This window comes from Emys orbicularis, chromosome 20 (genome assembly GCF_028017835.1).
Source record: "Emys orbicularis isolate rEmyOrb1 chromosome 20, rEmyOrb1.hap1, whole genome shotgun sequence".
In the NCBI taxonomy this organism is placed as follows: domain Eukaryota; kingdom Metazoa; phylum Chordata; order Testudines; family Emydidae; genus Emys; species Emys orbicularis.
This window is the reverse complement of record NC_088702.1, coordinates 21,639,531-21,660,014: the sequence shown is the minus strand read 5'-3', so window position 1 is coordinate 21,660,014 and position 20,484 is coordinate 21,639,531. Positions and strand designations below refer to the sequence as shown.

The window sequence follows — 20,484 nt, the reverse complement described above, 5'->3', positions numbered from 1 at the left end:
TGAGGGCGGTAATGCTTTGGTCTCACTTTGGTAGTTAGGTTTAGTGTGCAAGTTCTGGGGGCTGTGAGTGGCCTGTGACATACAGGGGGTCAGACTAGGTGATCTGGGGGGTCTCTTCTGGCCTTCAACTCTGTTTCTATGACTCTGACTCTACTAACCGTGGGTTAGTAAATAGCTGTTGGGAGGGAAAACCCCTAACCCTGACTGGAATTTGTGTTTTTTTTCCCCAGGATAATGGAAGATTCAAACACTCACTGGGATGGTTTCTTTTCAAAATGGAGCAGTAAACTGCCCGGTCTGTCTGAGGAGGAAACTGAAAAATTCCAGACCGCTGTCAAAGCTGGGAACTTCTCAGAAGCCATGTCTGTGGTGAAGATGTCTGATGACATGTTAAGAAATACCACGCTCAACATCGCCATCACAGGGAACTCGGGCTCTGGGAAGTCGTCTTTCATCAATGCCATAAGAAGCCTGAACGATGATGACAGAGGCGCAGCTGAGACTGGGGTGACAGAAACAACAAAGGATCCAACTGCTTACCCCCATCCCATTCACCCAAATGTGATTGTGTGGGACCTTCCTGGGATCGGAACAACGAAATATCCGGCAAAAACTTACCTGACCGATGTGAATGTTTATCGTTATGATTTCTTCATCATCATTGCAGCCGGGCGCTTCACAGAAGCTGACACCAAACTTGCCAAAGAAATCAACAACATGGAGAAGAAGTTTTACTTTGTCCGCACCAAGGTGGATGTGGATTTGGCTAATGAACAAAAAAAAAAAGATTTCAAAGAAGAGAAAATTCTAGCGGCAATCAGAAGTGACTGCGTGGAGCAGCTACAAAAAGCAGGGATCATCTCCCCACAGGTTTTCCTGGTGTCAAGATGGGACTTTCACAAGTACGATTCTCCCCAACTGCAGGAGACTTTTGCGAATGACCTCAACATTCACAAGAGACACGTTCTCATCTGTGCCCTGCCCAGCACCTCTGAAGAAATCTTGAAAGAGAAACAGAAGGCCCTGCAGGAACAGATCTGGAAACAAGCCCTGAAGTCGTGCGCTCTCGCTGCTGTTCCTCTCCCATTTCTCTCAGTTAAGTGTGATGTCGACATCTTGGTGGAGAACATGAGAGAGTATTGCAAGTCCTTTGGCCTGGATGATGATTCCCTCGAATCACTTGCTAAACAAGTTCGGATGTCTGCTGATGAGCTGAAGTGTGTAATAAAGTCCCCTCTGGCCAAAGATATAACAAGAGAAGAGGCTTTGAAGCGGCTCAGAGAGGCTACAGGGGAACCTATGATGAGAGTTAAATATTTTATCAGCCTGATACCACTGATTGGCACTGGGATAGCAGCAAAGAAGTCTTACAGTGTCACCTCTGAAATGTTACTTAGGTTTTTGGATGAAGTTGCAGAAGATGCTCAACGAGTCCTGAAAAAGGCTTTGGAGGGAGCAAAGAATAACCAATAACAGTGTCGCAAGGCAGAGCTTCTCCCCAGCTTCCCAGGATAAACTGCCACAGCCCCGGTCTCCTTTCTGCAGTTTGATTGTCCCAAACCAAGAGACAAAACCATTTTTCAGCTCAACCTTCCACTGCCGACTTTCACAGCCTCTCCTCCCAGGGGTCTCTGGCAGTCCTGCTGCTCCTGCTTCCTGGCTCTCTCTCAGCCAGTCCCTCCTCAGTGGGTCTCTCTAGGGTCTGTCTGCACTGCACAGTAAGCGTGGACTCTGACTCGGGTTTAATCCTCAGCCCCACTTCCTTCCACAGCCAAATCAGTCTGACTTGGGTCAGTGAGCACGCAGGAACAGGTTGTAGGACTCTGCCAGGAGGTTGGGTCAAAGCCTGAGTCCCACTGAGACTCAGGTCCAAGCCCTGTCATTCTGCAGTGTGGACGCTGCTCAAGTTGCAGTCCCAAATCAGAAGCTCTGCGTAGTGCAGTGTGGACATGCTAGCACAGCCCTGAGACCTGGGTCCAGCACTTGTAAACCCAGGTTTCCAGTGAAATGTGGACGCTCATGCGCAGGTTTGGAAACACCGAGTCCATAAGGTCAGGTCCCAGAGACCCAGGCTTACAATGCAGTGTAGATGTGCTTTCTCAGACCTGTATCGCCCCAGGTGACAAAAACCAGAAGAACAACAGGTCTGACACCAAATCCAGGTCTAGTGGAGACTCGATCTGAGCAGAGAGGAGGTGGCGTTTCCTTCCTTCTCACATGTAATGTGACAGACGAGAGAAAGACTGACTAGGATTTGGGGAGAGGAGGGAACAGCTACGTTTTTTCTTTTAAAATGAAGATGATTTTTAACCAGGCTGGAACCAGACAAACAGGTAAAATTCCCAGCTTTGGCCATGTCTGTTAATCATTCCCCAGGATGGAAAAGCTTAAGGGGACACTGTCCGATGAAATACCGTATTAAACACACGCTCCTCTCCTGTGTCACTAATAGCATTGGGCAGAGGTGTGAATTCTCAGGACCACTACGGCCAGGCCTACGCTTAACAATTAGATCACCCTCGCTACATTGCACAGGGCTGTGAAAAATGTCGCACCCAGACCCTGAGCACCATATATAGGTCACCTAACCCCTGGTGTAGATGCGGCTAGATCGATGGAAGAATTCTTCAGTCCACCTAGCTCCTGTCTCTCGGAGAGGATTAACAACATCAATGGAAAACCCCCTTTCGTTGATGTAGGAAGTATCTATACTATGTCGCTACAGCTGCAGTATGGGACTACCCAGAGTGCAGACATGGCCTACGGGGCTGTCTAAATTATGGAGACTGTCTATCAGCGTAGCTACATTGCCGTAGCTATGTTGGCATAGAAACGTAGTTGCAGCCTATGCACAAGGAAGGGTTTTTCCATCGCTGTAGGAACCCCTCTTCCCTGAGTGATGGTTTCTTCCATCAACATAGCTGCGTCTACACTAGGGTTATGTCGGCATAGCCACGTTGGTCAGGGGGTGCTAGATCTGGGACTAGTCTACCAGTTTTTCACTCTGGGGCTCCTAAACCACTCCTGGGGCCAGACCTCTTGTCTGGGATCCTTCCTTGGGAGGTGGGGTGCTGCTGGCCACCTGCCATAGAGCCAGTGCTGGGACTTCCTGAGCTTAGAGTTACTGTATGTCAGGTTCCCAAAAGGAGGGGACGCTGCCAGAGGAATGGGAGAGCTAGGGGGGAAGGAGAGGAGAGAGGGGGAGCTGGAAGGGTATGTGTGACATAGGTACTCCCTGGAAATGGGGGGCAATGTCACTCCGTGTCAGGGTGGTACAGTGACTGGCACAAGCCCAGGACACAGCAAGAGCTGTCAGTCAGCTCCTCCCTGCCTGGTCCCCTCCCCAGGGCTGGGAGTCAGGGCCTGGGTAAGCCGGATCCAGCCGTAGGATCTGCTCTAGCTTGCAGGGGAATGGACCGATCAGCTGTGGATGCAGCGAGGGAGCAATCGGGGCTGTTGCTTAATGGCAGCTCATCTGCTCTGCAAAAACCTAGGACATTTCCTGTTATTTTTTAAATCGCCCCCCACCCCCTCCAGGCTGAGAAAGGGGCTCAGAACCCCACGTTGTTTGTCGGCAGACTCACAATTCCAACACAACTGTGGAAACTCTGATCTTGTATTTTAACCTCTTGGGGAATATGTGGCAGGGAAGCAAAACACACAGGCTTTGGCAAAGGAAATTCTTAACCACAGACACCAACCAGCAACCATGTGCTCTGGTTGCAAAACTCCATCCCCCAGCCCCGCAGGGATCCATACGACCCCATTGTTTCATGGGGTGGGCCAAACATGAAGGGTCATTACAAAGCCAGTAGACCTTGCCTGTCATCTCGACGGCTCTCTGTTCTAGTGCTCGACGGGGTGTTAAGCCCCCTCCCAGCACTGGAGATGTCTCGGTATTGCCTCACAACAGGTTGTGCATAAACAAGATTAAACTGGATTTCAGCCCAGGTGAACAGAATCCAATGGTGAACAGAATTCAACATGGAAGCCTGCAAACAAAATGGTTGATGTATCGCAGACACAGACATACAAAATGGCGGACATAACTTGGTTCAGACCTTCCACGGTCTGTCACATCCACATTCCGAGCAGCAAGACAATCATAACCTGGGAGCTGTAGCCTGCTCAGTGACCCAGATGTTAGCTCTTGCTGCTTTGACGGCCGGCCCAGAGCCCTAGTCAGAGTCCGTCTACACTTGGAGCTAGGGGTGTGATCCCCAGCTCCCAGAGACATCCTCACGCTCGCTGTCATGGAGCTAGCATGCTAAAACAGTAGTGTAGTGAAGCCAGCTTGGGCAACAGCAACATAGGCAAGCCATCTTGAGTACAGAGCCACCTGGACCCTCAGCTCCAAGTGTAGATGTAGCCTGAAATGGACTCTCTGAGAAACCCCTGGGACCAAATCCCCACCTGGTGTGAATGGACGTAGCTCTGTTGATTCAATCCCATTTACACAGCTGAGAATCTGTTTTTCTGTCTACAGCCATTTACCCAGCCTCTCCCTGGGGTTGGCTAAAGTTTCTGTTCTCTGATCACGGTGCTGAAACCAGAGGCTGTTATTAACCTGTAACGAAGTTGTACCCTGAGCAGGGTTTGGAAGCATCTGGCTGCTAAACCTGCATCAGAGGCTTAATAGTTAATGAGAATCTCACCTCTGTAATTGACAACCCTGAGCTGCGGGTTGAGCTACTGCTGATGCGTTTAATCCCTGATTTGCTTGATTGATGCTGAGTTTAGATTTGACTGGGTGTCTGGGAAACACCGACCTTGCTCAGACTGAGCTGAGGTGCTGGGATTGTAATCACGGGGTGTTTCGGGCCCTCATGAGATGTGATGCTATGTATCAACCTGTCGCTGTTGATTTGCTCAATGTTTCATACTCGGTAACCAATGTGGATTCAATCTCACCGCTCCGTGTACTCGTTGCTTGTGGTTTGATCGTTATTCCAAACCTTGGAGAAGTGCATTTATCCTTCAATAAACTGCTGTAGAATTTAATCTGACACTTGTGCATCTGAGCTTTATTGCTCTTAGGAAAACAGGGATTAAGGGACATACACTGGATCCGTGCTTGGACTCCAGCCCGGCAGGTTGGATATTTGGATTTGATATTTATATCTCGGGAAGGTTTTATTTAATATCTTTATTAATGATCTGGAGGATGGTGTGGACTGCACTCTCAGCAAGTTTGCCGATGACACTAAACTAGGAGGCGTGGTAGATACACTAGAGGGTAGGGATCGGATACAGAGGAACCTAGACAAATTAGAGGATTGGGCCAAAAGAAACCTTATGAGGTTCAACAAGGACAAGTGCAGAGTCCTGCACCTAGGACGGAAGAATCCCATGCACAGCTACAGACTAGGGACCGAATGGCTAGGTAGCAGTTCTGCAGAAAAGGACCTAGGGGTCACAGTGGACGAGAAGCTGGATATGAGTCAACAGTGTGCTCTTGTTGCCAAGAAGGCTAACGGCATTTTGGGCTGTATAAGTAGGGGCACTGCCAGCAGATCGAGGGACGTGATCGTTCCCCTTTATTCAACATTGGTGAGACCTCATCTGGAGTACTGTGTCCAGTTTTGGGCCCCACACTACAAGAAGGATGTGGAAAAATTGGAAAGAGTCCAGCGGAGGGCAACAAAAATGATTAGGGGTCTGGAGCGCATGACTTATGAGGAGAGGCTGAGGGAACTGGGATTGTTTAGTCTCCAGAAGAGAAGAATGAGGGGGGATTTGATAGCAGCCTTCAACTACCTGAAGGGGGGTTCGAAAGAGGATGGAACTCGGCTGTTCTCAATGGTGGCAGATGACAGAACAAGGAGTAATGGTCTCAAGTTGAAGTGGGGGAGGTCTAGGTTGGATATTAGGAAACACTATTTCACTAGGAGGGTGGTGAAGCACTGGAATGTGTTACCTTAGGAGGTGGTGGAGTCTCCTTCCTTGGAGGTTTTTAAGGCCCGGCTTGACAAAGCCCTGGCTGGGATGATTTAGTTGGGAATTGGTCCTGCTTTGAGCAGGGGGTTGGACTAGATGACCTCCTGAGGTCCCTTCCAACCCTGATATTCTATGATTCTATGATTCTATGAAGGGGGTCGGATAATTGGCTGGGTATCAAGAACAGCCAGAGTTGTCATAATGAATCATAATCAAAAATATTGGTATGGCTATTAAACCTCCAGCTTCAGGGTTTAAGCCCATCTCTACCTCTAAGGCTACATCTACACTACAGGGGGGGGTCGATTTAAGATACGCAAATTCAGCTACGCGAATAGTGTAGCTGAATTCGATGTATCAGATCCGACTTACCCTGTTGTGAGGACGGCGGCAAAATCGACTGCCGCGGCTCCCAGTCGACGGCACTTACTCCCACCTCCGCTGGTGGAGTAAGCGCGTCGATTCGGGGATCGATTGTCGCGTCCTGACGAGACGCGATAAGTCGATCCCCAAGAGATCGATTTCTACCCGCCGATTCAGGCGGGTAGTGTAGACCAGGCCTTAGAGACAAAGGCAGGCACGGGGGGAGATTAGTCCACATCTGCTACTGTGGGGTTCTCACCCTTCCTCTGGATCATCTGGACCTGTCCACAGTCAGAGACAGGAGACTGCACTCGATGGCCCTTGGGTCTGATCCAGTCTGGTAATTCCTACGTTCAGTGATGATTTTGGATATCCCTGTATTTTATTCATTTATTTGATTCAAAATGACACAAGAAGCCACCTCTCCTTGCCTCGGAGCTACCAGATGAAACACCATATATACACAGTCACATAATCAGCGCATTCACTGCACCCTAGCAGAGGGAAGGGCAGGGAAAAATGGGGACCAAGGACACGTGGAGAATGAAGAGATGGAATTCCTGTTGTTACTCTCGGGAGGAACCCAAATACTACAGTGATGGGCACTGGTGCAAGAACTAGATACATCGATGGGTATGTATGGGCATGGAGCGAGAGCGGATGTCTAGATAGATAGATAGACCAGCTCTGAAGAAGAGCTTTGGGGAACTCGAAAGCATGTACCTTCCACCAACAGAAGCTGGTCCAGTAAAAGCTATTCCCTCACCCACCTTGTCTCTCTAATACCCTGGGACCAACACGGCTACAGCAACCCTGCAAACAAGATAGATAACATATGGAGATGGATAGCCGTAACACTGACATGCTATTCTAAGAACATACTCCCCCACTCATCCCACGTTCCTTGAAATCAGCATCCAGTCGCAGGATGCCAAGAGAATTCAGACCAGAAAGATGCACAGTCCACGTAGCATGATCTATGAATCATATATTAATTCTATTGATTAATTAAAATGCCCTTATCCCAAGATCAGGCCCCGTATTGCTAAATTACTGTTCAGTTGGGAACCCCGATGGGCACGGTTGCAACACTCACACTGTAGGAAACTTTCTGTGTTTACAATAGTTTATTAACACATTTAGCAAAGTCCCAAATGCTCCAGCCCAGCAAGGTGGACAGCGGTAAGTCAGAATGCCCATCTGAACCGCCACATTCTCACACCACCTCTTGCAGAACAACCGGAAATGTTAGTCATTATCTTCTTCATCACCATCACCTTCCTCATTATCACCAACGGCCATGATCCGGGCACCCCCCCAAATGCTACATCTCACTCGCCTCCTGCCCACAGGCTGGGGTACGACTTTGATAATACCACTGTCTACGTTGACGCCACTGTCTAATGCATATTCAGTAGGGGGTTCTCCCCTCTTCCTTATCTGTATCTCCTCACCCTACCGATGTCGGGGTCCCTTCTCCGATAGGTTAGTATATGAGTCATCTCAACTTATTATCAGACATGTCTGTGAGGGGATCCCCCCAGGGGTGTATCCTGGGACCCTGGCACCGCTCCGCCCCCTGAACTCTCCCCAGCCTGGGCTGTCTCTCACAATGCCTTGCTAGTGCCCAGCAGCAGGAGACACTCCTCTTCTCCCACTATTCCTTCCCCAGTTTCCTCCTCTGGGCCCCCCTCTAGAACATATTTCTCTGTGCTGCCTGAGGAGCGGTCTGTCCCTGGGTTCAGCTGCAAAACTCTGCCAGCTAACAACTGGGAGAGTTTCCTTCATCCCTGACAACATCTGATTTAGTCCCATTTTTTAAAAGCGATGGGGCTATGCATCCTGGCCCACTCCCCATCCCCCCATCATCCTAGTTAACAGAAGAACAGCCGTACTGGGTCAGACCAATGGTCCATCTAGCCTCATGTGGGAATGTCTACGCTGATCTTTTTAGCCCTGCATCCCAAACCCCTGGAGACCGAGTCAATTGACACTCGGCGCTGAGGGACTTTTATTGCTCCGTAGACATACCCTGTAAGGCCTGGTCTGCTCTGACATGTTACATCGGCAGAGCCAGAGTCCAGGATGTGAACTACCTCACCCCAGCCAGCGTAGCTCAGCTGACAAAACCCCAGCGCAGACACAGCCGTGCTGACGGACGAGGGCTCCCGCGGACACAGCTCACGTCGTTCCGGGAGGTGCTACCGTAGTCTTACTGATAGACTTACTATCGCTGAAGTAAATGTGCCATTTTATGTGGCGCCTTGTGGCCCAAAGACTTGTGTTTTCTTGTTCAGCAGCAATGCTCCAGCTGCCTAGGGACAGTTGCACTGACAGGTGCAGGGATTCTTTACAGCAATTGGCCCCGGCTCTCACAGCATCGATCCAGCTCTCACCCTGAATATCGATGACAGCGTTGCTTCCCCAGAAGGGCAACGGGTGCCAGACACCAAGGGGGCTGTATACAAAGGGGAGTGGGGTGTAGTAGTTAGAGCAAGGAGGACAGGAGCCAGGGATCCCCATCAAAGCCCAGCACTTGCTTTCAGGCCCAACGAAGAGAGCAGTTAGGCCTCTTTGCTGTAGAAGAGACAGCTGCAAACAATGGAGGCCTCTGACCACGTGGAGCATGTCGAGTGTCAGGTCAGAGCTGAACCGTGTGGACTGTGGAGTGAGAACACAAGGGCTAGGAGATTGGTAGGCACTATGAGAGGGTCAGGCCAGATGGCTACAGGAGAGTGATAGAAGGTAGATGCATTAGCCCCAGATTAAGCAGATCCATTTCCCCTGAATAAGATAATGGGCTTTTCCAGAACAATCAGGAAGTTGCTGGAACCAATTAGGACAGGCAGGCTAATCAGGGCACCTGGTTTTAAAAGGACCTCACTTCAGTTAGTGAGGTGCATGCGAGGAACTGGGAGCAAGAGGCACACAAGGAGCTGAGAGTGGGAAGACATACTGCTGGAGAACTGAGGAGCACAAGGGTTATCAGGCATCAGGAGGAAGGTCCTGCAGTGAGGATAAAGAAGGTGTTGGGAAGAGGCCATGGGGAAGTAGCCCAGGGAGTTGTAGCTGTCATACACATGTTACACGAAACACTGTAGACAACTGTGATCCACAGAGCCCTGGGCTGGAACCCACAGAAGAGGGCGGGTCCGGGTTTCCCCCATCCCCCCAACTCCCTACTTGACACAAGAGGAGGTGACCTGGACTGTGAGTCCCATCAGAGGGGAAGGTCCCTGGCCTGTCCCCCGACCCACTAGGGACTGCAGGGATTGTTCTCCTCCCTTTTCCCCATGCTGGCCAGTGATGAGGTTAGCTGAGTGAACGGCAGGTTTGGGCCACTAGCAAAAGTGGCCAAACTGAGGGCTGCCGTGAATCTCTGAGGCGAGCAAATCCGCCAATAAGTACAGGACCCACCAAGGCAGAGGAGGAACTTTGTCACACAACCTTAACTGCCTCCCTGAAACTGGCAGGACCCACTGGGACTGGTTGAGCAAGGGTGGTGCCAGAAACTGAAAAGAATGTGGTTGTTTGCACTGAGTTCCAGTTTTGAATTCCAGCCCCCATCTGCACACACCTCGTTTGCTGGGGCAGGTGCAGACGGGCTGAAGGAAGGACGGAGTTGCTGGAGCAGTGGGGCTGAGCTGTCGCTGTGAGGTGAGGAGAGGGGTGGACGTACCGTGAGATCCAGCGCTGAGCTCGGTAGGCTGCAGCAGGGGCCTTCTTGCCGCGGGGATTGTCAGTGGTCTGATGGCGTAGGGACTGTGGTCTCCAGGGCTCACTGAGGGGTAAGTGACAGCAACTCCTTAGGGCAGGGCTAAAAGGGTGGAAACATTGTGCAAGTCTGGGGTGAGTTGAGTGGAGTAGGCTGATATTAAAAGTCTGTTATGAAGAGGACCGGGATCAATTGTTCCCCATGGCCACTGAAGGCAGGACAAGAAGCAGCGGGCTTCATCTGCAGCAAAGGAGATTTAGGTTTGATATTAGGAATAACTTTCTAACTTACTGACTATGGACAGTTAAGCTCCAGAATCTGCTTCCAAGAGCGGTTGTGGCATCCCCGTCACTGGAGGTTTTTAAGACCAGGCTGGAGAAACCCCTTTCAGGGCTGCTCTAGTTTTGCTTGGTCCTGACTCAGCGCAGGGGCTGGACTGGATGATCTCGCGAGGTCCCTTCCAGCCGGACATTGCTGTGATTCTATCCTGTCTCAGCAGGGTGCCTGTGCCCCGCATGGAGCTGCCTGCCCCAGTGCCCAGCCCAGCCCCAGTCCATTGTGGCCAGTCTTGTCCAGCAGCAGTTCAGCAAGCCTGTCAGCAGAGACGTGGTTCATTCTGGCTGTTACAGAGAACACACATTAAATAAACTATACAAGGTCTAAATGCATCAGGAGTTTCCACTTTCCACCTGGGGGGGTCTCGTACATCAAAGTCCTTCCAACCTGCAGCAGAATTTGTTCTGCCTTGGTCAAAGGATCACGTCCATTTGTTGGATGAAGGCCCCCTCTGTCAATTTAAACTCAGCCTTTTATACCAAGCAAAAGGGCTCTTGGGTCTCTGAGATCCAGCCTCAACCAGTTTAGGCAAGTCTTCCTAGGGGTGGTACGTCTCTGGAGCTGTTTACCTGTCCCTTCCTGACTGGTTCCAATGCAGATAACTTGTAGAAGGGCGATACAATAAGCTCACATAGGTTCAAATAACAATCATAAACTTAAGCCATATTCCCGCTTTGGAGATTCCCTTGGTGTCGTTCTTCCCTTTAAGACCCTAGAAGGCTAGTAGTGCCCACCCTGTGTTACCCTCATGTAACAGCTCCCCTCTTCCTATCCCACTGAGCACTGAGCAGGGAAATCTGCTTTAATCTCACTGCCCCACCGCAGAGGTGGCTCGATCTCAGTGCTGGGCAAACAAGCCCTGTACAGTGTTCCTGGTGGCTGTTAGCTGGGAGACATGATTTCCCTTGGCAGAATCTGTACTGGATAGACCCTGTGCGTCATGATCTCCCAAGAGCTTTATTATTCTACATTCTATTGTTCTCTCAATCCATTACCCAGTTTTCTCTCACTTTTTACTTTTTACCCTTTCTTCCAGTTGTAAAGAGCAAAAGAAAGGGAGGGGAGGTGTATTTCCCCCACAGTCTGTCAGTTTTCCCTCCTTTTTCACCCCCTTTTCCAGTGGGAAAACACCAGCTCTACCTAACTCCCTTATCCCAGATCTCTGGTTAGTCCAGAAAGTTCCTAAATCTCTGCAGATTATTTTAGTTATTTCAAGCTGCCACAAAAGCTCCTTTCCTTGCAGCTTTGCAGGTTTGTGTGTGATGAGACATATGTCTGGTATATTTATATACTGGTCTCCAGCTTACAATGTGCTGGTGGAGCCTGTAGGGGAAAAAGACTAACTGTGACCATTTCTTTTCCCAGGGAGATGGCTGCTCTCAAACGTACCTGTGATGACCTATATGCAGAATATAGAAATATTCTTCCTGGAATCTCTGCAGAACAAACTAAACAGATCGAAGCTGCTATCAAAGCAGGAAACTTCTTAGAAGCAGCTTCCGTGGTGCAGACGTTTAAGAATTTGTCAGGCGTTGAGTTCAATATCGCCGTCACAGGGGAGTCAGGATCTGGCAAATCCTCTTTGGTCAATGCCATTCGGGGCCTGGCAGATGAAGACGAAGGTGCTGCTGTGACCAGTGTGCTGGAAATGACCAAAGAGCCAGTACCATATTGTCATCCTACCTGTCCCATGGTGATCTTCTGGGACCTGCCAGCGATTGGGAGCCCAGATTTTCGGCCAGACGCTTATTTGAAACAAGTGAAGTTCAGCCGTTACGATGTCTTCCTCATCATCGCTTCAGAAAGAAGCAGATTCTGCCACACCAAACTAGCTCGGGAGATCCAGAAGATGGGAAATAAGTTTTTCTTTGTACGCTCCAAAGTGGACTTGGACCTGTACTATGAGGAAAGCAAACAGAGCGTCAATGAAGAGAGAATCCTGAAGAAAATCAGAAACGACTGCGTCAACAACCTGTCCAGAGTAAGAATGAGATCCCCGCAGGTTTTCCTTGTCTCGAGTCGGGAATTTCAGAAATACGATTCTCCACAGCTGCAGAAGACTTTGCTAAAGGAAATCTACCACCGCAAGCCCGAGACGTTCAAGACCACTGAAGCCCCCAAGGGCAGTGGGTAAGAAACCCCCCTTTGATCTGTTTCTTGGTCAGATCTTTAGCAGGTGTTATACATTTATTAATTGTTTTAAAATAATATCAATTTGGGGGGGGGGGAGAATCAAAAATAAAGACCCTGGCCCATATCATCTGAGGGGCCAAATCCTGGAACCTTAAGACAGGTAGAATTCCCATTGGCTCTGAAAGAAGCAGGGCTGAGCACCGTACTACTTACACAGGCCATCTAATAAACCCTTCTGAAATAACTCCCGGTTTTCATTCACAGCCCAGACTCCTTATCCACGGCAGAATTCTAGGCAGAGAACATAACATTGTTATTGCTGTTCCTTTGCGACCCTGGGTCCCAAGTGGATAGTCAGAGATCAAGCCCCCAGGATGTCCCAGTTGGGCGCATAAAATGAGGACGGGGTCTGGTATTTTCTTTGATGCAATCTTGTTTATTTACAAGGAATGTCCAAAGTCCTGCTTCTCCAAATGCAGGAGAAACCAGAAACAAAGGAATAGTTTCTTACCTTACAGCCCCAATCCTCTTTAGCCAACACCAGACGCAAAAACTTTCTCTCAAGCTTCTTCCAGGGTCATACACCCACCTCACAGATCACTGCTCGGCTTTCCTGCCTTTTGCGTTTAGCTCTGAGTCTGTCTCTGTTCTTCCTTGCAGCCCAGCTTGTCTTTTTCACACACCCACACTCAGGTGATCACAATACCTGGTGGAACCCTCCAGCCACATGGTGCTAGTTTCTAGGTCAACTCTATTAAGCCTTGTGTTAGAGGTGCCCCTTGACTATCTAACAACTATCTTAAGAGAAGGGCAAGTTCACACATCATGTTTAACAGGATTTTAACTTAACACACAAATAGGTTTCATCCAGCTCCTAACACCCCCCCACCACCACCACCTCTGGTTTGGCTCATTCTCCTGGTAAGGCCTCAAATGGTGACATCCAACACCCTATCCCAGACAGAGAGAAAAGGAATAATTTTACAGATTACAGAGCATACAAACCCAGCTATTTACATACGTGCAGGGCCCTTCTGTCAGGACAGTTTCCCATCACCAACACACAAGAATTTTATTTCTACCTAGATCTCTTTGGCGCTTTTTTCTCCCTGGATTTCCCTTAACTCTGCTCCTAAGCAGTGTCCATTATTTCTGCAGAATTTGATGGCTGTGACAGTCCCGTCTCATTCTCTTGGAAGGAGGAGCTCATTACTGTCACAACTTTCTCAGCCTCAACTTCCACAGCTACATTCTAAGTTTTAGGGGCAGCAAGTTGAGTTGCTTATTCTTTGGGGTTCAGACCCCTTGTTCTCCCCCTAGGGTCTCTGAACCTTGATTATCTGGCCTCCTCAGGGAGATTCCCTTGGTGTCCTACTCCCATTGGAGACCCTACAAGGCTAGTAGTGCCCACCCTGTGTTACCCTTATGCATAGAAACAGCCCCCCTCTTCCTCTCCCACTGAGCACAGAGCAGGGAAACCTGCTTTAATCTCACTGCCCCACCGCAGAGGTGGCTGCATCTCAGTGCTGGGCAAACAAGCCCTGTACAGTGTTCCTGGTGGCTGTTAGCTGGGAGACATGATTTCCCTTTATGGAATCCGTGCTGGAGAGACCCTATAGGGCATGATCTCCCAAGAGCTTTATTGTTCTATTTTCAATTGTTGTCTCAACCCATTTTCCAGTTTTCTCTCACTTTTTACTTTTTACCCTTTTTTCCAGTTGTAAAAAGGAAAAGAAAGGGAGGGAAGGTGTATTTCCCCCACTGTCTGTCAGTTTTCCCTCCTTTTTCACCCCCTTTTCCAGTTAGAAACATCCAGCTTTACCTCACTCCCTTATCCCAGCTTCCTGGTCACTCCAGAAAGTTCCTAAAGCTCTGCAGATTATTTTAGTTATTTCAAGCTGCCACCAAATCTCCTTTCCTTGCAGCTTTGCAGGTTTGTGTATGATGAGTTATATGTCTGGGATATTTATATACTGGTCTCCAGCTTACAATGTGCTGGTGGAGCCTGTGGGGGAAACAAGACTAACCATGACCATTTCTTTTCCCAGGGAGATGGCTGATCTCAAACCTACCTGTGATGACCTATATGCAGAATATAGAAATATTCTTCCTGGAATCTCTGCAGAACAAACTAAACAGATCGAGGCTGCTATCAAAGCAGGAAACTTCTTAGAAGCAGCCTCCGTGGTGCAGACGTTTAAGAATTTGTCAGGCGTTGAGTTCAATATCGCCATCACAGGGGAGTCAGGATCTGGTAAATCATCTTTGGTCAATGCCATCCGGGGGCTGGGAGATGAAGACGAAGGCTCTGCTGAGACTGGTGAGGTGGAAATGACCAAAGCACCAGTACCATATCGTCATCCTACCTGTCCCATGGTGATCTTCTGGGACCTGCCGGCGATCGGGACTCCACATTTTCGGCCAGACTCTTATCTGAAACAAGTGAAGTTCAGCCGCTATGATGTCTTCATCATTATTGCTTCAGAAAGAAGCAGATTCTGCCACACCAAGCTAGCTCGGGAGATCCAGAAGATGGGAAAGAAGTTTTTCTTTGTACGCTCCAAAGTGGACTTGGACCTGTATAATGAGGAAAGCAAAGAGAGCGTCAATGAAGAGAGAACCCTGGAGAAAATCAGAAATGACTGCGTCAACAACCTGTCAAGAGTAGGAATGAGCTCCCCACGGGTTTTCCTTGTCTCAAGTAGGGAATTTCACAAATACGATTTTGCACAGCTGCAGAAGACATTGCTAAAGGAACTCTACCACCACAAGCCTGAGACGTTCGAGACCACTGAAGCCCCCAGGGGCAGTGAGTAAGAAACCCCCCTTTGATCTGTTTCTTGGTCAGATCTTTAGCAAATGTTACACATTTATTAATTGTTTTAAAATAATATAAATTGGGGGGGGGAATCAAAGATAAAGACCCTGTCCCATATCGTCTGAGGGGTCAAATCCTGCAACCTTTAGACAGGGAGGATTCCCATTGGCTGTGATTGCAGCAGGGCTGAGCACCATACTCCTTACACAGGCCATCTAATAAACCCTTCTGAAATAACTCCCAGTTTTCATTCACAGCCCAGACTCCTTATCCACGGCAGGTTTCTAGGCAGAGAACGTACAATTGTTATTGCTGTTCCTTTGCAACTCTGGGTCCCAAGTGGATAGTCAGAGTTCAAGACCCCAGGATGTCCCAGTTGGGCGCATAAAATGAGGACGGCTCTGGTATTTTCTTTGATGCAATCTTGTTTATTTACAGGGAATGTCCAAAGTCCCTGATTGTCTGGTCTCTGCAGGGAGAGTCCCTTGGTGTCCTAATCCCATTACAGACCCTGCAAGGCTAGTAGTGCCCACTCTGTGTTACGCTTACGTATAGAAACAGCCCCCCTCTTCCTACTTCCTGGTACAAGTGCTGGAGGAACCAACCAGGGGCCATTCTCCTCTTGACCTGCTGCTCACAAACAGGGAAGAATTGGTAGGGGAAGTAGAAGCGGGTGGCAACCTAGGCAGCAGTGACCATGAGATGGTTGAGTTCAGGATCCTGAAAAAAGGAAGAAAGGAGAGTAGCAAAATACGGATTCTGGACTTCAGAAACGCAGACTTTGACTCCCTTAGGGACCTAATTGGCAGGATCCCCTGGGAAGCAAATATGAGGGGGAAAGGAGTCCAGAAGAACTGGCTGTATTTTCAAGAAGCCTTACTGAGGGCGCAGGAACAAACAAATCCCAATGTGCCGAAAGAATAGCAAATATGGCAGGTGACCATCTTGGCTTAACAGTGAAATCTTCGGTGAGCTTAAATACAAAAAGGAAGCTTACAAGAAGTGGAAACTTGTACAGATGACTAGGGAGGATTACAAAAATATTGCTCAAGCATGGAGGGATGTAATCAGGAAAGCCATGGCACAACTGAAGTTGCAGCTAGCAAGGGATGTGGAGGGTAACAAGAAGGGTTTCTATAGGTATGTTAGCAACAAGAAGGAGCTCAGAGAAAGTGTGGGACCGTTACTGAATGGGGGAGGCTACCTAGTGACAGATGATGTAGAAAAAGCTGAAGTACTCAATGCTTTTTTTGCCTTGGTCTTCAAGGCAAGGTCAGCTCCCAGACTGCTGCCCTGGGCATCACAGCATAGGGAGGAGGTGAGCAGCCCTCAGTGGTGAAAGAACAGGTTAAGGACTATTTAGAAAAGCAGGACATGTACAAGTCCATGGGTCCAGATCTAATGCATCAAAGGGTGCTGAGTGAGTTGGCTGATGTGATTGCAGAGCCATTGGCCATTATCTTTGAGAACTCGTGGTGATCGGAGGAGGTCCCAGACTATTGGAAAAAGGCAAATATAGTTCCCATCTTTTAAAAAGGAAAGAAAGAGAACCCAGGGAACTACAGACCGGTCAGTCTCACTTCAGTCCCCGGCAAAATCATGGAGCAGGTCTTCAAGGAATCCATTTTGAAGCACTTAGAAGAGAGGAAGGTGATCAGGAACAGTCAACATGGATTTACCAAGGGCAAGTAATGCCTGACCAACCTGATTGCCTCCTTCTATGATGAGATAACTGGCTCTGTGGATATGGGGAAAGCGGTGGACATGATATATCTTGACTTTAGCAAATCTTTTGATATGGTCTCCCACAGTATTCTTGCCAGCAAGTTAAAGAAGTATGGATTGGATGAATGGACTATAAGGTGGTGTGACAAAGTTCCTCCTCTGCCTTGGTGGGTCCTGCACTTATTGGCGGAGTTGCTTGCCTTAGAGATTCACGGCAGCCCTCAGTTTCACCACTTTTGCTAGTGGCCCAAACCTGCCATTCACTCAGCTAACCTCATCACTGGCCAGCCTGGGTAAAGGGAGGAGAACAATCCCCGCTTTCTTTGCTGACCCACCTAGTGGGTCGGGGGGCAGGACGGGGACGTTCCCCTCTGGTGGGACCCAAAGTCCAGGTCAACTCCTCTTTTATCCAATAGGGAGTTGGGGGGATGGGGAGAACCCGGACCCACCCTCTACTCCGGGTTCCAGCCCAGGGCCCGGTAGATCACAGCTGTCTACAGTGTTTCTTGTAACAGCTGTGTGACAACTACAACTCCCTGCGCTACTTCCCCATGGCCTCCTTCCAACACCTTCTTTATCCTCACCGCAGGACCTTCCTCCTGATGCCAGATAGCATTTGTACTCCTCAGTCCTCCAGCAGCAGCACGCCCTCTCACTCTCAGCTCCTTGTGTGCCCCTCACTGACTGAAGTGATGTCCTCTTTAAACCAGGTGCCCTGATTAGCCTGCCTGTCTTAATTGGTTCTAGCAGCTTCTTGATTGGCTCCAGCTGTCCTAATTAGCCTGCCTGCCTTAATTGGTTTCAGCAAGTTCCTGATTGTTCTCGAACCGCCCTGTTACCTTACCTAGGAAAAATGGACCTGCTTAATCTGGGGCTAATATATCTGCCTTCTATCACTCTCCTATAGCCATATGGCCCGACCTTGTCAGATTGGATAGAAAGCTGGCTAGAACGTCGAGCTCAATGGGTAGTGATCAACAGCTCAATGTCTAGTTGGCTGCCAGTATCAAGAGGAGTGTCCCTGGGGTCGGTCCTGGGACCAGTTTTGTTCAACATCTTTATTAATTATCTGGATGATGGGATGGATTGCACCCTCAGCAAGTTCGCAGATGACACTAAGCTGGGGGGAGAGGTATATATGCTGGAGGGTAGGGATAGGGTCCAGAGTGACCTAGACAAATTGGAGGGTTGGGCCAAAAGAAATCTGATGAGGTTCAACAAGGACAAGTGCAGACTCCTGCACTTAGGACGGAAGAATCCCATGCACTGCTATAGACTGGGGACCGACTGGCTAAGCAGCAGTTCTGCAGAAAAGGACCTAGGGGTTACAGTGCATGAGAAGCTGGGTATGAGTTAGCAGCGTGTCCTTGTTGCCAAGAAAGCTAATGGCATATTGGGCTGTATTAATAGGAGCATTGCGAGCAGATCGAGGGAAGTGATTATTCCCTTCTATTTGCCACTGGTGATGCCACACCTGGAGTATTACAACCAGTTTTGGTCTCCACCCTACAGAAGGGATGTGGACAAATTGGAGAGAGTCCAGCGGAGGGCATCAAAAATTATAAGAGGGCTGGGACACATGATTTACGAGCACAGGCTGAGGGAACTGGGCTTATTTAGTCTGCAGAAGAGAAGAGTGAGGGGGGATTTGATAGCAGCCTTCAACTACCTGAAGGGGGGTTCCAAAGAGGATGGAGCTCAGCTGTTTTCAGTGGTGGCAGATGACAGAACAAGGAGCAATGGTCTCAAGTTGCAGTGGGGGAGGTCTAGGTTAGATATTAGGAAACACTATTTCACTAGGAGGGAGGTGAAGCCCTGGAATGGGTTACCTAGGAAGGTGGTGGAATCTCCATCCTTAGAGATTTTTAAGGCCCGGCTTGACAAAGCCCTGGCTGCGATGATTTAGTTGGGGATTGGTCCTGCTTTGAGCAGGGGGTTGGACTAGATGACCTCCTGAGGTCTCTTCCAACCCTTATCTTCTATGATTCTATTATTCTATCCCACCGAGCACAAAGCAGGGAAATCTGCTTTAATCTCACTGCCCCACTACAGAGGTGGCTGCATCTCAGTGCTGGGCAAACAAGCCCTGTACAGTGTTCCTGGTGGCTGTTATCTGGGAGACATGATTTCCCTTGGCAGAATCCATGCTGGATAGACCCTGTCACAGCATGATCTCCCAAGAGCTTTATTATTCTATTTTCAATTGTTGACTCAACCCATTACCCAGTTTTCTCTCACTTTTTACTTTTTACCCTTTTTTCCAGTTGTAAAAAGCAAAAGAAAGGGAGGGGAGCTGTATTTCCCCCACGGTCTGTCAGTTTTCCCTCCTTTTTCACCCCCTTTCCAGTGGGAAACATCCAGCTTTACCTCACTCCCTTATCCCAGCTTCCTGGTCACTCCAGAAAGTTCCTAAAGCTCTGCAGATTATTTTAGTTATTTCAAGCTGCCACCAAATCTCCTTTCCTTGCAGCTGTGCAGGTTTGTGTGTGATGAGACATATGTCTGGGATATTTATATACTGGTCTCCAGCTTACAATGTGCTGGTGGAGCCTGTGTGGGAAACAAGACTAACTGTGACTGTTTCTTTTCTCAGGGAGATGGCTGATCTCAAATCTACCTGTGATGACCTATATGCAGAATATAGAAATATTCTTCCTGGTATGCCTGTGGAACAAACTAAACAGATCGAAGCTGCTATCAAAACAGGAAACTTCTTAGAAGCAGCTTCTGTGGTGCAGATGTTTAAAAATTTGTCAGACGTTGAGTTCAATATCGCCATCACAGGGGAGTCAGGATCTGGTAAATCATCTTTGGTCAATGCCATCCGGGGCCTGGGAGATGAAGACGAAGGTGCTGCTGAGACCGGTGTGGTGGAAATGACCAAAGAACCAGTACCATATCGTCATCCTACCTGTCCCATGGTGATCTTCTGGGATCTACCAATGATTGGGAGCCCAGATTTTCAGCCAGACGCTTATCTGAAACAAGTGAAGTTCAGCCATTACGATGTCTTCATCATCATTGCTTCAGAAAGGAGTAGATTCTGCCACACCAAGCTGGCCCAGGAGATCACCAAGATGGGAAAGAATTTTTTCTTTGTACGCTCCAAAGTGGACTTGGACCTGTATAATGAGAAACACAAAGAGAGCTTCAATGAAGAGAGAACCCTGGAGAAAATCAGAAAAAACTGCATCAACAACCTGTCCAGAGAAGGGATGAGCTCCTCACAGGTTTTCCTTGTCTCGAGTCGGGAATTTCAGAAATACGATTCTCTGCAGCTGCAGAAGACTTTGCTAAAGGAACTCTACCACCACAAGCCCGAGACGTTCAGGACCGCTGAAGCCCCCAGGGGCAGTGGGTAAGAAACCCGCATTTGGTATGTTCCTTGGTCATCTCTTTAGCGGGTGTCATACATTTATTCCTTGTTTTAAAATAATATGAAGTGGGGAAAAACAGC

At 48.8% G+C, this 20,484-nt stretch overlaps 1 protein-coding gene across 1 annotated transcript; it reads left to right on the top strand.

Moving 5' to 3' along the window:
* Positions 1-228: 228 nt before the first annotated feature.
* On the top strand, positions 229-1,473 carry LOC135892616 (interferon-inducible GTPase 5-like). Its single transcript, XM_065420414.1, has one exon. It carries the CDS (start codon positions 235-237, stop codon positions 1,471-1,473), a length of 1,239 nt encoding a protein of 412 aa, XP_065276486.1. The 5' UTR covers positions 229-234.
* Positions 1,474-20,484: the final 19,011 nt, after the last annotated feature.

What these genes read in the sequence shown, in the direction of transcription:
- LOC135892616 (XM_065420414.1), top strand. Translation starts at nt 235, where the DNA reads ATGGAAGATTCAAACACTCACTGGGATGGTTTCTTTTCAAAATGGAGC.